The sequence below is a fragment of the Heptranchias perlo genome, chromosome 24 (assembly GCF_035084215.1).
Source record: "Heptranchias perlo isolate sHepPer1 chromosome 24, sHepPer1.hap1, whole genome shotgun sequence".
NCBI classification, from domain to species: Eukaryota; Metazoa; Chordata; class Chondrichthyes; order Hexanchiformes; family Hexanchidae; genus Heptranchias; species Heptranchias perlo.
The window spans coordinates 21,034,316-21,057,546 of NC_090348.1; the positions used below are offsets into that span (position 1 = coordinate 21,034,316).

At 40.1% G+C, this 23,231-nt stretch overlaps 1 protein-coding gene across 5 annotated transcripts in view; it reads left to right on the forward strand.

The window, feature by feature from the left end:
- Window positions 1–23,231, forward strand: part of tbc1d22a (TBC1 domain family, member 22a) — a 407,668-nt gene that overhangs the window by 78,115 nt on the left and 306,322 nt on the right. For all 5 annotated transcript variants that reach the window (XM_068004902.1, XM_068004904.1, XM_068004903.1 and 2 more), the window contains exons 5-6: window positions 10,686–10,756; window positions 22,910–23,038. In XM_068004902.1, coding sequence (XP_067861003.1) covers window positions 10,686–10,756; window positions 22,910–23,038 — 200 coding nt within the window. The remainder of the gene's footprint in view (window positions 1–10,685; window positions 10,757–22,909; window positions 23,039–23,231) is intronic.

Below are 23,231 nucleotides of genomic sequence, written 5' to 3' on the forward strand. Positions count from 1 at the left end.
AGTTGCTTTTTGTGTATGTTCCTGTAAGAGGATGAATGTTCCATTTTTATTCTGTCTTCCTCTTCCAATACCACATGTGAACAAGACAACACAGGTAACCTGCATAACTTCCACCAATACTGCTTTGAAGTCTGCAACAGCAAGCTGGGGATCATGTTCTTCTTCCCTCCTTCCGTCCCAATGGAAATTGCCCGTCCAGCACAGTGGAAGCATCAGCATTTGTCCCATCTGCCTACAGCATCAACATCTTGGGCTTTTTGACATTCATTTCTCACAGTATAGTCAGTAATTGGTTTCAGTTGTCACTTTTTTCTGTTCTTCCCTTGATTTGAAATCTGGTTTCCAATTAAGACAAAATTGCACTTGGGGTCTGCTGTAGATTTTGAAGACAAATGGCTATCCTGCAATTATTAACTCAGTGAGGGGTAGGTCTACTGTGGTTTCATTTCCAAAGAATGTTTCAGAGACAATTTCTATGAGGAAATTATATTTTGGATTGACTGTTCATGCAATGAAGTAACATCTAAAATGAATTGTAAAGCTTTTCCACGTGTGTAGCATTTTGTTAATTTATACTTGGCAGATGTATTTGTTTGCAATATGCAAGAGTGATTTTTGTTTTGACAAGGTGAAAATAATTGCGTTTAGCATTGTTGATTACTGGTTCAAACAGATTAATCAAATGTAAAAAAGCATTGTCATGTTTTCCTTTTATTAGATGTATTTTTTTTTAGTCACATGGACTAGTCTGTTCTCAAACATAGATTAAAAAATTGAACTCTTAACTTCAGTTGAGAGAATAATCTGGGCTCCAGTCTTACAGGGTCACTTTCAATATTTTTATTATTTCAAAGAACTCCGGAAGAGCAGACACTAATGTATGCTGAGGGTAATGAAGGCACCCATAACACTCAAATAATTTTATACTTCTTTTCATCTGTGACCTCAAATTTCATCTTTAGAAACTGTAGAATTTTCAGAGCTTGAATCATTGCCGCCCACCAGTTTATTAAGTAATGTACCAATAATTTTGTTGTAAATATGCACTTTAAGCATCATTAGTAAACTACCTATTAAGCTAGGTTTTGAATATACAACTATACTTTATAATTATTTTTGTAATCTAAAACCAGCTTGTTTTCTTGCTGAAATGTTGAACTTAGTGTGCAATACAGGAAATTGGACAAACTCATTTGCCTACTGTATTTTAAAATGTTAACCTTAAAAGACACTAAGTTCACAACCCTTCCCTTTTAACTCTGACTTGTGTGTGTATTCCCAGTCTATATTGATGTTTTGAGAAGTATTTTGTGCAGTATCAACTCCATTCTAGTGAGCATAGGTCTGCAGTACAAGATTACCCATAATTTGGCACAAGTTTGCAATCTGAGACACAAGAATCACTAACTGGGAAAAAAAATAAGATTGCTGACATGAAATTGCCTTTCTGAGGTTCGGATTAAGGTTTGTTGGAGTAGAGAAAGGGAGGCTTTACTCCCTATCTCTCATGCTGTTGTGCTTGATCCAATTTATATGAAATTATTCCATTCTTCATTATTGACATCTTCACCTGAATTAGCAAAGATTTCATAGAATCATAGAAATTTATGGCACGGAAGGAGGCCATTCAGCCCATCGTGTATGCGCCGGCCAATAAAAAGCCATCCAGCCTAATCCCAGTTTGCAGCTCTTGGTCCGTAACTCTGCAGGTTACGGCACTTCAAGTGCACAGCCAAGTACTTTTTAAATGCGATGAGGGTTTCTGCCTCTACCACCCTTTCAGGCAGTGAGTTCCAGATCCCCACCACCCTCTGGGTGAAAAAAATTCTCCTCAACTCCCCTCTAATCCTTCTGCCAATTATTTTAAATCTGTGCCCCCTGGTGACTGACCCATCTGTTATCCACTCTATCTCGGCCCTCATAATTTTATACACCTCAATTAAATCTCCCCTCGGCCTCCTGTTTCAAAGAAAACAGCACCAGCCTATCCAATCTTTCCTTATAGCTAAAATTCTCCAGTCCTGGCAACATCTTTGTGAATCTCCTCTGTGCCCTCTCTAGTGCAACGACATCTTTCCTGTAATGTGGTGACCAGAAGTCTGTGCAGTCAAAAAATTGACCTTTTAGATATTTAAGCCACAAGTTGATGATGCTAAATCTGAGCAGACATACAATGTTGTTTAAATGGTGGTAGTCGAAGTGTACAAACTATTTGCCTTTTGACCATTGGAGAAAAGGACATACTTATTAAAAAAAAAACTGCCTGTATTATTACTTTTTCCCTTATGCTTTTTGACAATATCAAACATAAACTTTACACATTCATGCTGTAGTGTTCAAAACTGGAAGATGCTGCTTTTTTCTGGTCAACTGAGGCTTTTCAATTCAAAGAAAAGAAGACAGAGTGGTTGAAAGAGGTGCAGCTGTTTTCAGTGAGTGTTCGGAGACTGCCTGAAGAATCGTGCAGTTTGGAGTTGATCTTAGACTTACACAATGGAACTCATGTCATTGCAACCACTTGGGACAACCTTGGAAATTGTGATTAAAATAACAATTTCTATAAAGTGATAAGCAACAAAAATCAAGACTGATCTGCTGCATAATTACCTTTTATTTGCTTAAATATCATACAACGTCTTACACTGTATTCACCTTTGTTGTAACTTCTTGAAAATTGCAACACCTTAAAGGTGAATACAGTATAACATTTCAAAATTTAAGAAAAAGGCACACGTCTGAAGTTTTTTATGCTGCAAAGAATTCTGTGATTTTTTTTTGGTGGCGATCAGAAGTTATCAACCAGCGCACTTTCCCTTCCAGTGTATAAAATTCTCCAAACGTTCCACTATCTTTTGACTTGATAAATCGACACAGAACGCACAGTGCAGAATCTACCTGTCTAACTATGGCAATTTTAAGTTCTGGCGCATCTTCATGTACATCTTCTGTAGCTTCTGTTTGAGTTTTTCAGAAAATAAACAATTTCTACATCAGTCATCATTCCACACCAAGTTCTTTGGCAAGCTCATTACCTTTAGCTTTCAACAGGTAGCAGTCAGGCGGGATTTTCTGAACTATTTTGTGATTAAACCACCGAAGCAGTGCTTCATCAACATCGACCATCTTACTTTCATGCTTCTATTTTCTATCTCGGTTCTCGTTTTTTTAGTCCCAGTCCTTCAAGACATTTTCTTTTCGGAATTCCAGAAACCTGAGATTCAGAAATACCATGCTTCTGTGTGACTAGCTTTTGAATCCTCAATTACTCTAAACAGTGCAACAAAGTCATGGTGCTTTTTTTTTTTTGTTGAGCCATTTAGAAATTCGACTTCCATTACTCCCTCACCCACACAACACTAGCAAACAGGTGGAAACCAGGTCTAAGTGGTTCTTAGGCATGTCGACTACTGAACCCAATGAGATTGAAAGGTAAAATCCTCAGGTTCAAAGGTGACCAGGATTCCTGCGCACCACACTTGCATGTAAGTAGGAATTGTAATAACTGAAATCAAAATAAAATTTTTCACAATTGGAAGTATGGGGGAGAAAAACAGGACTTCAAAAATGGTTGTGTTAAAATAGGAATTGCAAAGCAAGTTGCAAGTAAATGGGTATGACTGCAATTCAATCCTGGCAAACTCCGATTGTTCTCTGTTGACTCAAATTAAGTGGGAAGTAGTAGGAATTGATTTAGGTTGTGTACTTATCTAATGTGTGGCTATCCATGTTCCCCCTTGGATTTTACTAATTTAAAAAAAAGTGTGCTCCTAAATACACCTTTTGATGCATGCAAACATACTGATCTTCCTGCTGACCTGGGAATTTAACTGAAGTTGAAAGATCTCGGCGTGTTTGTTCACTAAGCACAACATGACTGCTGCATATTATTGCTAAATCAGAGGACGTTGTACTGAAATACTGGACTTCATCTTGGGTATTATATCCATTTTATGTCCCAAATCGTAAGCCTTTAAGGTGGCACAAAGAGCCACAAGGCTGATCTTCAGTATCAAATGATTGAATTATGAGGAAAGACTGGAGAAATTTCAGCTTTTCATCTTCAAGGGAAATTACTGAGGGGAGGTAGCAACATAGGAACAAAAGTAGGCCATTCAGCCCCTCAAGCCTGTTCTGTCATTCAATTAGATCATGGCTGATATGGTTCTTAACTCCACATTTACCTGTATGCAAAATATGAAGTAGTATAGAAAGAGAATCTGGAGCGCTGCTTCCATGTATGCTGTGAAAGTAGGACAAGGGGGTACAGGTTTGAATTACAATGTAAATTTAGGATGGATGTCAGTAAGTTCTTCATGTTTAAAGTGATTGAATGGATAGGACATGGAAGCAAACATTTTGTAATTTAAGGGACAGCTGGATGATGTAATGGATAGTTGCTATGTTTATTGAGATGGATGAGCCCAGATGGGCTGAGTGCCTACGTCTTTGATGTTTACCTTGTGAATTAACTTAAGGTGTGTAGTTCACTAACTGAGACTTGTAGGGGACAACTCTGAATCTTGCATTAGTATTTAATTGTAATAATAATATGACCAAAACAGTAGTGGTAAAAAGCAACTGAAGTTTAATTTTTTTTTCATCATGATCCAGGTTATTGCAATGGCTACAAATATCTAGATTTGAGTCATGTTCTGGATAATTTCTTCGTTTAAACAAACAAAAAAATCCCTTCCCAAGGTCCAAGAGTTTTAGACCAGTGAATATGGAGAATTGAAAGTCTATGATTCAGTGTTACACTGCAGTTGGGGTACAATGGGGACATGTGCTCTGTTTTCTAGTTACTTGTATTTAATTTAAGTTGCAGTATAGTTTAGCTGATAAAACAATGTCATCGTTGTAGTTTTGAAAACCTTTTTCTTCAGTTTTGTTCATTTCTATTAAATTTTTCTGGGGATAGTTATAGCGATCTGAATTTAACACAAGGTGGGGTGAAACTGGTTACTTGCAGTGCCAAAGATGGTGGTCATTCCATGCTTCAATTGAGCACTGACTTAAGGAAAAAAAGCTTCCCTTTTCATTTAAAAACAATTGCTTTCTTTATATAGGGAGTTATTGGAAATAAATAATACAAAAGGCCATCAAAGTTAGCACAAGGTGATAAGTGAACGCCTAGGCAGCACTGCCATTAACTTTATGGCTGGTAATGATCAGCATTAATTTAGTTTATTCAAAAAGCACTTGGGGCATTTTTACAAAGCTACTCTAGTTAATTGTAATGCTGCCGGCAAACTCAATTTTTTTTGTCGCAACTTGGATTTGTTTTCTCTTCTATCTTTCTCTATGGGTTACTGCTAATAACATTATTCTCTAATAAAATAGAATCCTGATAAAGGAGTACATCATGGTAGTGAAGTCACACAAATGTAAATATTTTTCTGACTTGCCTGGCCTACTGTTTACAAATGAGAAATGACACTGGAATTTTTCCGAAAGAGGATTTATGAGAATATAACTTCAATGTGAATGAGTTTTATATATTCTAACATATATTTAAGCCATTAACAGTCCAATTCAAGGAAACTACTGATATTTGTGAGAAGCTAGTTCCCAGAAATGTAGGGAATGTCTTTCAGATGACTGCCTATTGATGGTTAGAATTTGCTGTGGTAAATGATGTCAAGAAGGGAGATTCTATTCTCCTCCCCCTTAATCCCCATGACTTTCAGTGATCAGAGCCCTTCTGGACTGTTGTAGTAAATTGCATACAAGATTGTAATTTTTTTGTCAAATGCACAAGATAGGAACATTAGCATATAATGTAAAACTGTTTATATTTGATATAAGGATGTTTTTGTGCTTTGATAGTCACCTTGACCCATGAAAATTCTTCTACTGCATAACTGTGTGGGTGGTGGAATGCACAGCACTTGTACTGTGCCCCAGCATGGATGACCATCTTTGAGAGATGAGGAGAAATTAAAAGGGGAGGGAGAGGGAAAAGACTCTGGTCAAAGGCAGCCTTTTCAAGAACAAGTCAAAATGTTCATAAATGCTCTTAACTAAAGAGTTGGGGGAACAATTTTGAAATTTGTTTACAATGCCCATTTGGGGGTATGGCAAATTTTGACTAATGTGAAAGAGTGCAGGCAGCAGGTTGGGCAGACAGGTGGCAGGTACAGTTGAGTGTAGAAAAAGGTGAAGCAATACATTTTGGAAGTAAGAATAGGGATTGGAAATACTCAAATTATGAGGCTTTAAATGGAGCAGAGTGAGATTGGTGTTTAGATACACCAGTCGTCAAAGTTGGCAGTGCAAGTCGATGGTCATGAAAGCTAACAGAATCCTTGATTTTGTATCTAGAATAGAGTACCAAAGTGAAGAGATAATTCTGAGCTTGTTCAATACTTCAGGCTCTAGTTGGAATATTGTGTACCCACCCCAATAAAGAAAGGATATGAAAGCAATGGAAAAGGTGCAGCATAGATTGAGCGTTATCAGGATTGAGGTGTTAGTGATTAACAAAAACATGAAAATGAGAGCTTTTTCATTGGAGCAGAGAAGATTAAGGGGTGATCAGATTTGAGGCCTTCAAGATTAAGAAGGGTCACGAGTGATGGATTGTTTACATTGTTTGGTGAAATGGTAACAAAAAGGCACAAACTTAAGAAAATCACAAAAAATTAAATAGATTAAAAAATTCTTTCCACAGATGATGGTTAGAATGTGGAGTTCTGTCATAAACCTTTGGTGAAGGAGAGTCCATAAATTCTTTTTAAAAATGAATTGATTATTTGAAAAATAGGAATATTCAAGGTTATGGGGAGAGTGAGAAATGGAGTGGGATTAGATTAGGTCATTCAAGTGGTGTAGACTTCATGAGGCAAATGGCCTGTTTGTGTTGCAACATCCTATGCTTCTATGTTGTGCTTTATCAGTATTACATTTTAAAGCTAGTTGATTAGAATTAACACTTCACTATTAAGACATGGAAGCATACTTCTGTTTGTATGGTACAAAATATAATTAAAGGTTTTGCATCTTGCAGACGTCTGCAGTGTGGGGGGAAAATTGTCCACCACATTTCAAAATATCATATGCAAAGTGCATATCACATTTGCAAAGCATCACTCATACAAAATGTCTGTCAAGCATGCACCGGATTCATTCAATTACCAACACTCTACTCTTAATTGTTAGTTATTTCAAATTATCTTTGATTTAAAATCTGTTAACACTAAATTCCCACTTCGCTGTGATGGTTTAATTCAAATTATTTGATTGAAAATTTTTAGGTCAAAAAATGATTTTAAAATCATATCAATAGATTGTGTTAAATTAACCACAGATTTGCTAAAACACAAATGAGTAGGAAAAGCTACCAAACATGAAACAAGAAGTTAAGGAAACCAACCAATCAAATGGTTCACATATAGTCAAAGCACATAAACAGAAACCTGCAATCATTAGAAAATGAATGAGATTGCTGAATCATAGAATGGTTACAGCCATAGAAGGAAGCCATTCTGCCCATCGAGCCCATGCCAGCTCTTTGTAAGAGCAATCCAGTCAGTCCCATTCCCCCGCTCTTCCCGTAGCCCTGCAAATTTTTTCCCTTCAAGTATTTAATTCCCTTTTGAAAGCCACGATTGAGTCTGCTTCCACCACCCTTTCAGGCAGCGCATTCAGATCATAACTACTTGCTGCATAAAAAAGTTTTCCCTCCTGTCGCCTTTGGTTCTTTTGCCAATCACCTTAAATCTGTGTCCCCTAGTTCTCGACCCTTCCGTCAATGAGAACAGTTTCTCTTCATTGACTTTATCTAAACCCTTAATGATTTTGAACACTTCTTTCAAATCTCCACCCAACCTTCTCTACTCTGAGGAGAACAACCCCAGCTTCTCCAGTCTATCCGCGTAACTGAAGTCCCTCATCCCTGGAACCATTCTAGTAAATCTTGTCTGCACCCTCTCTAAGGGCTTTACATTCTTCCTAAATTGCGGTGCCCAGAATTGGACACGATACTCCAGTTGTGGCCGAACCAGTGTTTTATAAAGGTTCAACATAACTTCCTTGCTTTTGTACTCTATGCCTCTATTTATAAAGCCCAGGACCCCATATGTTTTCCTTTAACTGCTTTCTCAACCTGCCCTGCCACCTTCAAAGATTTGTGCACATAAACCCCCAGGTCTCTGTTCCTGCACCCCCTTCAGAATTGCACCATATAGTTTATATTGCCTCTCCTTGGTCTCCCTGCCAAAATGTATCACTTTGCACTTCTCTGCATTAAATTTCATCTGCCATGTGTCTGCCCAGTCCACCAGCCTGTCTGTCTTCTTGAAGTCTATTATTATCCTCTTCACTGTTTACTACACTTCCAAGTTTTGTGTTAGTTGCAAATTTTGAAATTATGCCCTGTACACCCAAGTCCAAGTTAATATATATCAAAAAAAGTGGTGATCCTAGTACCGACCCCTGGGGAACACCACTGTAGTCCAGTCCGAAAAACAACCGTTCACCACTACTGTTTCCTGTCACTTAGCCAATTTCATATCCATGCTGCCACTGCCCCTTTTATTCCATGGGCTTCAGTTTTGCTGACAAGCCTATTATGTGGCACTTTATCAAATGCCTTTTGAAAGTCCATATACACATCAACCGCATTGCCCTCACCAATCCTCTGTTACCTCATCAAAAAGTCAATCAAGTTAGTTAAACACAATTTGCCTTTAACAAATCCATGCTGGCTTTCCTTTGTTAATCCACGTTTGTCCAAGTGACTATTAATTTTATCCCAGTTTATCGTTTCTAAAAGCTTCCCCATCACCGAGGTTAAACTGACTCTCCTGAAGTTGCTGGGTTTATCCTTACACCCTTTTTTGAACAAGGGTGTAACACTTCGTTTTATTTTTAACAATTTCCAGGAGCAGCTGATTTTTCTTAGCCAGTCAGCTAAATATACAGCGAAAAGTACAATTTATAACTTGAAAATTAACCAAGTGTCTCTGGTTAGTCGTCTCCTTGGATGGGTGAGAAATCTATAATACAGATCTAATTCTGCTAAAATTGGCAAACTATTCCCTGATGGTGTAACCATTACTTGCTCAGGATGAGGTAAACTTGTAAAAGCCTTCTCATCGATCTGTGGTGTTGCACACCATCAGTCGAAGAATATGGTTACTCACTTGTTTATTTCTGATTTCTTTCTGGCTCTCCTTTATTGCCCCCACGTGTCTCTCCTCTGCTGCTTCTCTTCCCGTAACTCTTTTTCCTTATCTCTGTCCTCTTTTCCTTCTCTATTTCCTATTTTCTTTTGGTTGAGAGGTGGTGGGTGTTGTGGTAGGGGTAGGAGCCATTAGCAGTTGCAAGCTGCATTTGGGTGGTGGGGGAATTATGAAGAAAATGTGGCCCTCCAGTGGCTCTTTTCCCATCCACAACCAAATAACGTGCTTACCGCCCCGTTCCCCCATCCCATAACTTTCTCACTACGTGTTCTGCTTCGACCATTCCCTTACTTATCACTGTCCTTACCACCTCCCTTTTGAACTCTGGTATCCCCCCTTATCCCCTTGCTCTGCTGTTGTACATTTCACCCTGAACTCTTTCCATTGGCCCCCTCCCCCGCTCCTCCCATTTGTCTCCACCGCACCACCCCCCCCCCCCCCCCCCCAGCAAGGGTGGATGCTGAGTGATCAGAGGCCCTCGATACCTCAATATCAACAACTTGTATTTATATAGCGCCTTTAACATAGAAAAACATCGCAAGGTGTTTCCAAGAGTTGCAATCAGAAACAAAGCCAAAGAAGGTGGTATTTAATGAGGCGTGGCCAAATAGCTGGGTTTTAAAGAGGGTCTTAAAGGGAGAGAGGAATCTGGAAAAACGGAGGGGCATAGGCAGGGAATTCAGAGCGTGAGACCTAGGTGGCTGAAGGCAAGGCTACGAATGGAGGGGCCAAGGGAGGGATGATGCACAAAAGTCCAGAATGAGAGGAACGAATCATTTGGGTGTGGGGGGTTTTTGGGCTGGAGGAGGTTAGAGATGGGGAAAGGTGATGCAATGAAGGCATTGAAACACAAGGATGAGAATTTAAAATTGGAGGTGCTGGGTGGCCAGGTCAGTGTAGGTCAGCAAGGACGGCTGAAGAGTGAGCGGGATAGGATACGGGCTGCAGAGTTTTGGATGAACTGAAGTTTATGGAGGATAAGAGGCCAGCCAGGAGAGTGTTGGAATAGTCAGGTCTGGAGGTGACAAAGCCATGGATGAAGATTTCAATAGCAGATGGAATGAGGAGCAGAGGCCAATGATGTTATGGAAGTGGAAGTTGGTGATCTTTGATGGAGAGGATATGGGTTCGGAAACTTCGCTCAGGACTGATTAGGATGCCGAGGTTGGGAAAAGTCTGGATCTGTCTAAGGCAGGCCAGGGAAGGGGATGGAATGCTCCACACCCCTTCCCCTCGTCTCCTCCTTTTCTCCTCTCCTCCTTCCTTCTCCTCTGTCTCTGCTTGCCCCACTTTCTCTCCTCCTTCCTTCTCCTCTGTCTGTCTCCCCTTCCCTATCCTTCCCCTCTGTCTCCCCTTCCCTGCTGTTGTTTATAATACTGATTAATTTAGATTAGTGTTTGAAGTCATTAACTTTTCAACCAACAGTGCACAACCTATATTGAGAAATTAATTATTTCATTGCACTTCTGATATGATCTTAAGACAATCTTTTTTTTAATACAGAAGAGTTGAGGAAGTGCAGCTGGTCTGGAATCCCAAGACCTGTCCGACCAATTACATGGAAACTTCTTTCAGTAAGTGATTTTCCCCTTAATGTCTAAGAGGTTTATATACAGTTGAAGAAGTAAGCCTGTTCAAGGGAAATGAATTATTTATTTTGATTTTTATCTGTGAATCACTTTTTTTTAACCCTTTTGGTACTTTGGGTAAGCTCTAAACAAGATTTTTTTTTGAAGAAGGGGACTGGCGATGCTTTTCACTCCTTAGATCTGTGTTTAAATTTAGCTCAGACTGGTGAGATGCAATTCTCCTTTGGCTCTAAAAGTCAAATGTGTGATGAGTTTGGACAGTCTCGAACTATCAGCGGGCAGGGCTGTTCTCCTTGGGAGGGGAGGGGTGTATGGGGAGTGACACCCTCCCAGGCTGGGTTGCAAACAGAACTTAGAGAACAGTCATTTGGGCTTGGGATAACCCTGCAAATCAGTGTAGTGATGGGTAGGATGGTCCTGGCTGGACAAGCAGTGTGAAGCTTATCAGTGTGTGATATTAGGTTGCATGGTTTCAGTTGGTTAAACTCCAGCAGCACCTTTGTACATACTAGGGGATTCCGAGGTCTCCCCTCTGCCAATCTGCCAAAGTCTTTGGACTTAAGTTAGGTGAATCCTTATGAGAAGATTGCACTACATTTGGGGCAAACAGAAGTCCTGTTTATGTGGATTTCTCAGTTGCTTGGTATCAAGTCTCCTGAACACGTTGATTGATTTCTTTGTCTGTTACCTGGCTGACCAAAAAAGAGTGGGTATGACCCTACAGCACACAACTGCCCTCAAATTGCCACTAAATTGGCAGTTTTATTCTGCGGCTACAGCAGGGATGGTGTGGGAATTGAGAAAAATGTCATTGGTGAAGTTGGAAATGTTTTTGAGGTTGGCATGTGTTATTCTTTACTGGGAGGGCTTGATGTTGATATGGAGTGCTGAAATACAAAGTGTTCCATTTCTCAGCAGTGACATCCCATAGTAATTATATTCTAGTTTTCTTAATACTTGATTTGTCGGTGCTGTCGAAAATTACCTTTCTTAATATCAGCAAATTTTCACATGTTTAACCCAGGTTTAAAATTCTGTGCTGTACGGTTGTTTTGGGATTGTGGAATTGTTCATGGAGAACAAAGCTATAAAACAGTTCTATGTTAGGCTTGTGGGAAAAATCTAGAAGGGGATACTGCTTTCCTCCCAGATCTTGACTTTTGCATATGTTCAAGGACTAGAAAGTTAATTAGCTTTAGGTCAAGAGCTCCTTTCAAATTTGAGAGTAAAGATATTGCATTTAAGGCTTGACATTGGTTGCAAGGTTGATGCAATTCGTGTACCTACAATCATAGAATCATAGAATCATAGAAGTTACAACATGGAAACAGGCCCTTCGGCCCAACATGTCCATGTCGCCCAGTTTATACCACTAAGCTAGTCCCAATTGCCTGCACTTGGCCCATATCCCTCGATACCCATCTTCCCCATGTAACTGTCCAAATGCTTTTTAAAAGACAAAATTGTACCCGCCTCTGCTACTGCCTCTGGCAGCTCGTTCCAGACACTCACCACCCTTTGAGTGAAAAAATTGCCCCTCTGGATCCTTTTGTATCTCTCCCCTCTCACCTTAAATCTGTGCCCCCTCGTTATAGACTCCCCTACCTTTGGGAAAAGATTTTGACTATCGACCTTATCTATGCCCCTCATTATTTTATAGACTTCTATAAGATCACCCCTTAACCTCCTACTCTCCAGGGAATAAAGTCCCAGTCTGTCTAACCTCTCCCTGTAAGTCAAACCATCAAGTCCCGGTAGCATCCTAGTAAATCTTTTCTGCACTCTTTCTAGTTTAATAATATCCTTTCTATAATAGGGTGACCAGAACTGTACACAGTACTCCAAGTGTGGCCTCACCAATGCCCTGTACAACTTCAACAAGACATCCCAACTCCTGCATTCAATGTTCTGACCAATGAAACCAAGCATGCTGAATGCCTTCTTCTCCACCCTATCCACCTGTGACTCCACTTTCAAGGAGCTATGAATCTGTACTCCTAGATCTCTTTGTTCTATAACTCTCCCCAACGCCCTACCATTAACGGAGTAGGTCCTGGCCCGATTCGATCTACCAAAATGCATCACCTCACATTTATCTAAATTAAACTCCATCTGCCATTCATCGGCCCACTGGCCCAATTTATCAAGATCCCGTTGCAATCCTAGATAACCTTCTTCACTGTCCACAATGCCACCAATCTTGGTGTCATCTGCAAACTTACTAACCATGCCTCCTAAATTCTCATCCAAATCATTAATATAAATAACAAATAACAGCGGACCCAGCACCGATCCCTGAGGCACACCGCTGGACACAGGCATCCAGTTTGAAAAACAACCCTCTACAACCACCCTCTGTCTTCTGTCGTCAAGCCAATTTTGTATCCAATTGGCTACCTCACCTTGGATCCCATGAGATTTAACCTTATGTAACAACCTACCATGCGGTACCTTGTCAAATGCTTTGCTGAAGTCCATGTAGACCACGTCTACTGCACAGCCCTCATCTATCTTCTTGGTTACCCCTTCAAAAAACTCAATCAAATTCGTGAGACATGATTTTCCTCTCACAAAACCATGCTGACTGTTCCTAATTAGTCCCTGCCTCTCCAAATGCCTGTAGATTCTGTCCCTCAGAATACCCTCTAACAACTTACCCACTACAGATGTCAGGCTCACTGGTCTGTAGTTCCCAGGCTTTTCCCTGCCGCCCTTCTTAAACAAAGGCACAACATTTGCTACCCTCCAATCTTCAGGCACCTCACCTGTAGCGGTGGATGATTCAAATATCTCTGCTAGGGGACCCGCAATTTCCTCCCTAACCTCCCATAACGTCCTGGGATACATTTCATCAGGTCCCGGAGATTTATCTACCTTGATGCGCGTTAAGACTTCCAGCACCTCCCTCTCTGTAATATGTACACTCCTCAAGACATCACTATTTATTTCCCCAAGTTCCCTAACATCCATGCCTTTCTCAACCGTAAATACCGATGTGAAATATTCATTCAGGATCTCACCCATCTCTTGTGGTTCCGCACATAGATGACCTTGTTGATCCTTAAGAGGCCCTACTCTCTCCCTAGTTACCCTTTTGCCCTTTATGTATTTGTAGAAGCTCTTTGGATTCACCTTTGCCTGATCTGCCAAAGCAATCTCATATCCCCTTTTTGCCCTCCTGATTTCTCTCTTAACTCTACTCCGGCAATCTCTATACTCTTCAAGGGATCCACTTGATCCCAGCTGCCTATGCATGTCATATGCCTCCTTCTTCTTTTTGACTAGTGCCTCAATCTCCCGAGTCATCCAAGGTTCCCTACTTCTACCAGCCTTGCCCTTCACTTTATAAGGAATGTGCTTACCCTGAACCCTGGTTAACACACTTTTGAAAGCCTCCCACTTACCAGACGTCCCTTTGCCTGCCAACAGACTCTCCCAATCAACTTCTGAAAGTTCCTGTCTAATACCATCAAAATTGGCTTTTCCCCAATTTAGAATTTTAACTTTTGGGCCAGACCTATCCTTCTCCATAGCTATCTTAAAACTAATGGAATTATGATCACTGGTCCCAAAGTGATCCCTCACTAACACTTCTGTCACCTGCCCTTCCTTATTTCCCAAGAGGAGGTCAAGTTTTGCCCCCTCTCTAGTCGGGCCATCCACATACTGAATGAGAAATTCCTCCTGAATACACTCAACAAATTTCTCTCCATCCAAGCCCCTAATGCTATGGCTGTCCCAGTCAATGTTGGGAAAGTTAAAGTCCCCTACTATTACCACCCTATTTTTCTTGCAGCTGTCTGTAATCTCCTTACATATTTGCTCCTCAATTTCCCGTTGACTATTTGGGGGTCTGTAGTACAATCCTATCAAAGTGATCTCTCCCTTCTTATTTTTCAGTTCTACCCATATAGACTCAGTGGGCGAACCCTCGGATATATCCCCTCTCACTACTGCCGTGATGTTCTCCCTAATCAAGAACGCAACTCCCCCTCCTCTCTTACCTCCTGCTCTATCTTTCCTATACCCTGGAACATTGAGCTGCCAGTCCTGCCCCTCCCTTAGCCATGTTTCAGTAATAGCTATAACATCCCAGTCCCATGTACCCATCCATGCCCTGAGTTCATCTGCCTTGCCCATCAGACTTCTTGCATTGAAATAAATGCAGTTTAATCTAGACTTCCCTTGGTCTTTGCCCTGCTTTCTCAGACCATCTGTCCGGTCATGTTCTGTACACTCTCCCTTACTGCCTTTTGTTTCTGTCACCACTTTATTTCCCACTGACTTCCTGCATCGGTTCCCATCCCCCTGCCACATTAGTTTAAACCCTCCCCAACAGCACTGGCAAACACTCCCCCTTGGACATTGGTTCCAGTCCTGCCCAGATGCAGACCGTCCAATTTGTACTGGTCCCACCTCCCCCAGAACCGGTTCCAATGGCCCAGGAATTTGAATCCCTCCAGCTTGCACCATCTCTCAAGCCACGTATTCATCTTAGCTATCCTGTCATTCCTACTCTGACTAACCCGTGGCACTGGTAGCAATCCTGAGATTACTACCTTTGAGGTCCTACTCTTTAGTTTAACTCCTAACTCCCTAAATTCAGCTTGTAGGACCTCATCCTGTTTTTTACCTATATCGTTGGTGCCTATATGCACCACGACAACTGGCTGTTCACCCTCCCCCTCCAGAATGTCCTGCAGCCGCTCCGAGACATCCTTGACCCTTGCACCAGGGAGGCAACATACCATCCTGGAGTCTCGGTTGCGTCATGAGTCACTGGGTCACAGTGGTGATGCCCATGTGTTACTTGGGCATCACCACTGTGACCCAGTGACTCATGCAGCTGCACACCTCCCTCACTAGATGGTTGTCAAAAGTTCAAGAAGCTACAGATCTTCATCCAGGACACTCCAACTTTGCTAACTTCCTTCCTGATTAATAATAAATTTGTATCAGTTACCCACCATTTTCTTTAATTTCAGTTTGTCCCCTTTCTATGTTTGAGCTAGTAATTCATGACTTTTGAGTGTTTTTCTTTCTGGAGATTGATTCTGAAGGCTGTTCCAGCCACTTTCCCTCACACCTGCGTCTGTACGCTTTCAACCCGGGGTAGAACTTCATAAGCCCTCGAAGCTGGCGATCCACAACAGCATTAGTGCACTGAGAAATGTGGACAGTGCCACAGGAGATCCTCTATTACATTGGAGGAATATAAATTTCAGTAATCTTTTAGTGCTCTGACTGCAAGAGGCCAGTTCTAAATCCTTGTGTTTATATGAAGGAACTTTTTGTTCCCGTTCAAATTGTTGCTTTTGTACTGTCACTCGGTTATCTTCAGTTAAACATTCTTACTTGGAAAATTGCTGTGTATTCGGAGATTCAGATGCACCTAAAGGCATCTAATAATTGGTGAAATAGATGTTGAGAATTGCATTATATTATGCACAGGGATATAAACCAGACAGAAGTTAGTAGAAATTCTATGCAAATGATCGTGGTGTTAAATCATTTGTAATAGATTAAAATGCCAGTGTATCTTCGCTTGGAGTTTAATTTTTAATTGAAAATCCTGAAATAAAATGCTGTTTTGTTGGGGGGTTGCTTGGGATTCTGTCCCATGGAGCTTTGTTAATTTGTTCAGGAATTTGCTAGTTTTTAACCTTTTTATATTTGAAGCAGTTATGTTGTCAAATCCAGATACATCCTGCTGAAGGGAGTCATCAATTCCAGATTCAAAAGCTCTCTTCAAATATCCGATTAGAAAGAGACATGAATATTATTTGAGGTGGTCTGCAGTCCTTGAAATAACGCACTGGTTGAGACTGATTCTGTGGGAGTTCATAGGGGTACTGCACCAGGGACCCAGCAGAATTCCAGAGCTGCTCCAGCGTTTGTCGCTAATGTGTGACCCAGTTTTTTGGGCTGTCTTCAAATGCGGTAATGAAAGATGTCAATGCAGATCAAGTGACCCAAGGGTACGGCACTCATTCTTGGAGCAAGTTTCCGTACTGGCGTTGACTGATGTTAGGACCCTCAGCATCAGCACCAATAAGGTGACTAAGCTATTGTGTAATTCATGGACAATATTTTGACTCCGTGTAGTACTGGCTTTCGATAGATATGAACACGTTGACACAGAATATGTGTTTGTGTAGCAACTCATCCCATCAACTGGTTTGGATTAGCGATGGTCCAGGGTTTGGGTCACACATTAGTGACAAACACTGGAGCAGCTCTGGAATTCTACTGGGTCCCTGGTGCAGTACCCTATGGACTCCCACAGTATCAGTCTCAACCAGTGCGTTATTTCAAGCAGGGTCTGCTGAGATAACTATAAGCTGAGTGTGCTGAATCTATTTTTCCACACAACCAAAATACTGGATGATACAAAGCAGAAAATGCTGGAAATGCAGGTTAGTCAGCATCTGTGGAGAGAACAGACAAGTTAATGTTTCAGATGTAATCCTTCATTAGAACTGAAAACATTAAAAATGAACAGGCATTTAAATTAGGTCAGAACCAAGGGGACGGGGGAAGAGAGGAAAAAAACACAATTTATTCCCCTCCCCTCCCCCTGTTCTGATCCTATTTAAATGCTTGTTAATGTTTTTTCAGTTCTGATGAAGAGTTACACCTAAAATGTTGATTTGTTCTCTCCAGAGGCACTGATCTGTGGGCTCCAGCATTTTCTGTTTCCATTTCAGATATCCAGCAGTTGCAATTTATTGCTTTTTAGAAATACTGGGTACTTTCTCTTGTGCTTTCGTCTTCTCACTTTCTATCCCACCCTTTCAATCATCTGGTTCTCCCCATCCCCCAGCAAAGTACTGCCCTTTCTGGTTCTCCTTGTCTATGATGATTGAAACAAATTGTACATAGGTGTATATGCCTATTCAGATAAGTTTGCATGCAAGGATATAAAGGAGTAATTGCACTGAGCTTGTTTATCTGGATTCAGCTGCTGAACCTGGGGTTTGTGCTGAGACCAAGTACTAACTAAATGACTCTGCACCTGAGTGAAAGCATTTTTTTAAACAAATACTTCATTGGGGACAAATTTGGAAATCATATTTGAACTGTCTAGATATACGCACGTACTTTGTAGTTTTCCAGTGTGTTCTGATGAACGAGGAACACATTTTTAAAAGTTTTTTTTTAAGTTCCTCACAAAATTTTATTGCAACCTCTCAATTCCTGAATAGATTTTAGAGCCTGGCAGCCTTCGTGTTCAGTTTTTAAAATGTGTGATGAACAATTTCTGATATAATAGCTACCCTAAATGTCATTGGAAGGCACCTTCAAGATGTGAATGTTAAAACATCTCACATCTGAAGAGCATACTAGATGAATGTTCCATACGCACTGCCTTTCAAAGTTTCCTGCCTGCTTCGTTTGAATGATGAATTCCACTAATACATCATGATGTATTACAGTTTACGTAGGTGCAGCTGTGAATTTCGATGCAGCAATTAAGAAGCACCTTGTGACTAGGTTTTCGAGAGCAGTGATAAAGGAAGACAGGCAGGTCTCTGGTGTCATCTGTCAGAGTTGGAATTGGCCTTTATCAAAGGAAGACAGCGCACTGATAAATAATCATGTCAGATCCTGATTGGTAAAAAGACTGGGAGAGTTTTAATTTTTTTTTTCAAACTGTCAATTGAATGAGGCAATCCAGAAGCTAAATTAAAAGTTTGATATGGTACTTTCACCTTCATTCATCATCTAATGTGGAGTTGTCTGCTGTATTTAAAATTTTGAGACTTGATTCCCTTTGATGGAAATTAGAACATTTATTCATAAAATTTTCAAAATTGAAATACTTAATCAAAAGTAATCAGTTCAGGGTAACTGATGGGCATGTTAACTATATACTTAATACAACTAGTAATATTTCTTTTAAAGTACACATCTTTTCTTCACTGCAGTATGGATACTTGGATGCCATGTCGTCATACCCACATCCTTTTTTTTTAAAAAAAGGGTCCTGATTATGAAACTGCTCATCATTGAGTGCCTTAATGAGCACTCCAACAAGTTAGTATGTTCTTTAAAAAAAAAAGCACAAATTGAGTTCCTCTAATGGCTCAGTAGCACTGCATTTTGTGGTATTGAGCCATCCAGTTCAGTTTTTATCCCTGGTTTGTACAAAGTTAATTAATTCTGGCAAATGGTTGTGGGAATGTAAAAGTGGCTGGACTTAGTGTTGCTGGACCAGGAAGAAGAAAATAAATCCGGCTTCCTTGCTGGTTACCTGGTGATCCCTGCTGGAAGTCGTATTTGTGTGGACGTCTGACATGGACAGAATTTCATGTGGCTGTAGTGCCTTGTATGTTAATGTTAACTGCCTATAACCGCCACCGTGGTGCTGGAGCCCATGAGTGACGGCCATCAGGAGGAGAGGACGGCTAACATAATTTAAGGACATTTGAAGTACGTCACAAAACAAATCATTTTTGTTGGATCTTCCTGACAAGCCCCATATAGACTTTGTGCACCTTTGACTTTATATGCTACTGATCTGATGCTGGAACAGAGGTCATCTGCTGCAGAAAGTTTTGGTGTCTGCTGAAGTGTATGTTATTTCAAAAGTGAATTTGTTATTATTGGAGAAAGAAAATAAGGCGGACAGCATCTAGGGGTCTTCAAAATGCATGGATGATACAGAGTAAGCAGGCTGTTTAGTTATGCACCCACAGACGCATTTAATGAATGAGTATAAAATAATTGTGCTTCAAACAAGACTTCAGATTAGAATGATTTTTTAAAATTCAAGTTCTGGATGTGATGAATAATCTTGTAGATGAAGTTATGCTGCTTTGTTTTAATTGAGAAACTAAGATGAATGACTGAGGCACACTATGTAGGGCATCACCAAGAGAGAAAAGTACCAAGAAAGGATGAGGTAAATCAGGAAGTATTGCTTAGGTGACATCAAGGTTGAACTTCAAATGCTTCACGATTTTAGGAGAAAGCAAAGATTAAGGGAAATGAGAAATTCGACAGATTTGGGTCCCTGGAGAAGAAAGAGAGTACAATTATGCAATTATTAATTTCAATTCAGTGAGAATGTGGGAAAGAGAAGCATGTAAGATGGCATAACTGTAGTTTAAAAGGAACAAAAGGACAGTTTAGAGGAGCATTGATGAAGTAGGGAAAGATATGAAAAATTGCATTGGTGTGAGAAGTTAGAGGCTGGAGGTGAGAGAGAGAGATCTTCTATCAGATAACAGACTTTTTCTTGTGTCCGTCCATGAATGCAAGAGAACTATTAGGAGCCTTCCTATATATGGCAACAATATTTAAACCTGGGTCAGATATAGGCATTAGAGAGGTAACTACTTTGGAGAGGTGAATGTAATTACAAAACAGAAAAGAAATGTTAGACATTCAAGTTCTTGAAGGCAGTTTTAGGAATGGAGGAGACTTAAACATTCTATTTGAAGTTGGAGGTGATATTGAGGTCAAGTATGTCCATTGATGTAGAAGGGCTAACAGTGGAACCATTGAAGGTGAATAACTACTGTTAGATTTGTAAAGGATATGAAGGAACTTGCTTTAAAGGATTGAAAAAAATGTATTTTTTTTATTGATCTGTTCAAGTTTTAATTTTTAAAAAATTGGCTGAATATTTGATTGGGATGGAGATTGCGAATTAGATGCTTAAGTAAAAGTAATCAAATGCAGTGTGAAAAATAATAGTTGTTGAGCTACTGGGATATTGGAAATTCAATTCTGAAGGTCACAATTTGTTCAGGATGAACAAGATGGTAGAAATGATGAGAGATTTCTGGATTCTCATGTGAAGAACTGTGGAGGAACTTTGCAACTTTGCAGAACCCAAACGAGTTGGTTTGAATCCATCGCTTGCACATAGGTTTAATTGGTCTTGTGACCTTTTGTGCATAGTTTTCTGATGTTATTGTTGAAGCTCACATGGTGATTTTTCAAAGAAAAAGTTTCTTTATATCTCTGACAAGTATAACCAAAGGTGTTTTATCGACGTAAACCATGTAGCTTTTATTTAGTGAAGCAATTATTGAAGTAATTTGTTTGTGCTATAACATATTATAAAATAGGACTCAAGCTGTTAGTGATTAAAATCCTGAAGTAAAGCCCTGTGTCAAGTCAATGTAGAGATGTCACAACTATATGTTAAAACCACATCATCTCTAGTTTCACTTCAAAGAACTTTTTTTACAGGTGGAATCAAGTTTGAATCCAAGACTATAGTCTGTTTACGTTTGTTTTTTTGGAGCTACAGTTGGAGCTCGTCTTTGCAATTACTCCATTGTTTACGCTTGAGAACACTTATCTTGGTATGGCTCAGATTAGGATCTGAGGGGAGTGAGGCTTGAGTGTATGTTTGTCCCACTCTGACTTGGAGTGCTGGTGCACAACAACTCCAGCACTGCACACACCCCATAGCATTTTGATATAACACCTTCTCCTTCCACAGTTCTTTTTCCTTGTTAATACCAGTTTATTGATTTGTATTTTGGAAAATCGTTCATAGAATGAGGGAGATAAAATAAAGATCAATTTGCATATTACCATACATTTCTTAAATTGTGCTACTGGTAGCATCTAAAACTTAGAACTTGATATGGTAATGATATAGACTAACTGCAATGCAAATGGATTAATCCTCTGCCGAAAAAAATTGTATCATGTGGCTGAAAATGGTAATGAATTTAACACTGCATCATTGTTCAAACATCTGGAAAAAAATTACTTTATACTTTCTGCAGAGAGTTATTAAAAGATTCTGAACTAAATTTCACTGCAGGATATTTTCTTCCTCATCAATGACAAGAGCTTGCACTTACATAGTGCCTTAAGATGTTGTGTAAATGGCTGTAATGAAAATGGGCACTGAGTCAGGAAGGGAGAGATCAGGATGGGTGGCTGAAAATTTGGTCAAGGAAATGAGTCTTTAATGAGATCAAGGAAGGCCTTTAAAGATGGAGTGACAGAAAAAAGACTTGCATTTATATAGTGCCTTTCACAACCTCAGGATGTCCCAAAGTACTTTACAGCCAATTAAGTAATTTTGAAGTGTAGTCACTATTGTAATGTAGGAAACGTAGCAGCCAATTTGTGCACAGCAAGGTCCTGCAAACCGCAATGTGGTGATCAGCTAATCTGTTTTAGGTGATGGTTGAGGGATAATTGTTGGCCAGGACACTGAGGAGAACTCCCCTGCTCTTCTTTGAAATAGTGCCATGGGATCTTTTACGTCCACCTCAAAGGGAAGGAGAGGCCTTGGTTTAACGTCTCATCCGAAAGATGGCACCTCCAATAGTGCAGCACACTCTCAGTCCCTGGAATGGGACTTGGCAGAAATAGAATGGGGCAAGATCATGGAGGGATTTATAGGTGAACTTTATGCCGTGAAGGATGGGGAGCCCGTGTAGGTCAGCTGGCGGCCAGGTTGACAGTTCAGTGCAACTTGCTGGAGGTGCACTGCCTGCATTCAGAAAGGTAGGACTGAAACTATGTAAATGCAGCTCTGTGGAGTTGTTTGACAGAGTAGTGGCATTGGAGAAAGAGGATCTCATAGTCAACCATATTGAATGCACCATGATAACTGTCACAGAGATATCATCTGTGACTTTGGCTAGGGTCATTCTGCTGCTGTAAGAAAGGCAGAAGCAGAGACTTCAATTACTACATTTGTTCTGAAAAATTGAAAGGAGCACTTAAAGGATTTAATGACTTGTCAACCCTTTTAAAAATCTGGAAAGAGATGGAAAAATACTGTATGATGTACAAAGATTACCTCAAGCAGAGAAAAGGGGAGTTATACTCACCATGAAGCGATAGGTGGAAGGGAGGAATGGGCAGAGAAAATGGGCGAGGCTGCTAAAGTCAATGTTTCAGCCGGAGGGTGCAGAATGTCAGGACGAGGACTGCTTTGTGATTGCCTTTCTGTTTAAATTAGGTCAATCTGTTTTATTGAAAGGGATCTTTTAAACCTTTAGCTTGAGAACTACATGAGATGTTTATTCTCCTTCCATCCTTTCCAAATGTATATAATTTAGAGCAAATTAATTTGTATAATCTGAAATTCGTTAGGTTGTACAACTTCAAGACCACTGGATGCAAATGTGCTTATTTGCTCTGCTCTATTTCTAGGGTTACTTACCTGCAAATGTAGAAAGAAGAGAAAGCACACTACAGCGGAAGCGGGCGGAGTATTTTGCTTTCATCGAACAATATTATGACTCCAGAAATGAAGAACACCATCAAGACACATACAGACAGGTATTTGAACTTAAATCCTTGATGCATTAGTTTTGCATTTTATTTTCCTATTGACACATACATCTTGCTTCCTAAATTGAAGTCTCCACTTAGCACATTGTACCACTCCTGGGGTTAAAAAAAAACAGTTTTATTATTTACAGACAAATATGGTGACTCTACAACAACTTGCATTTATATAATGCCTTAACGT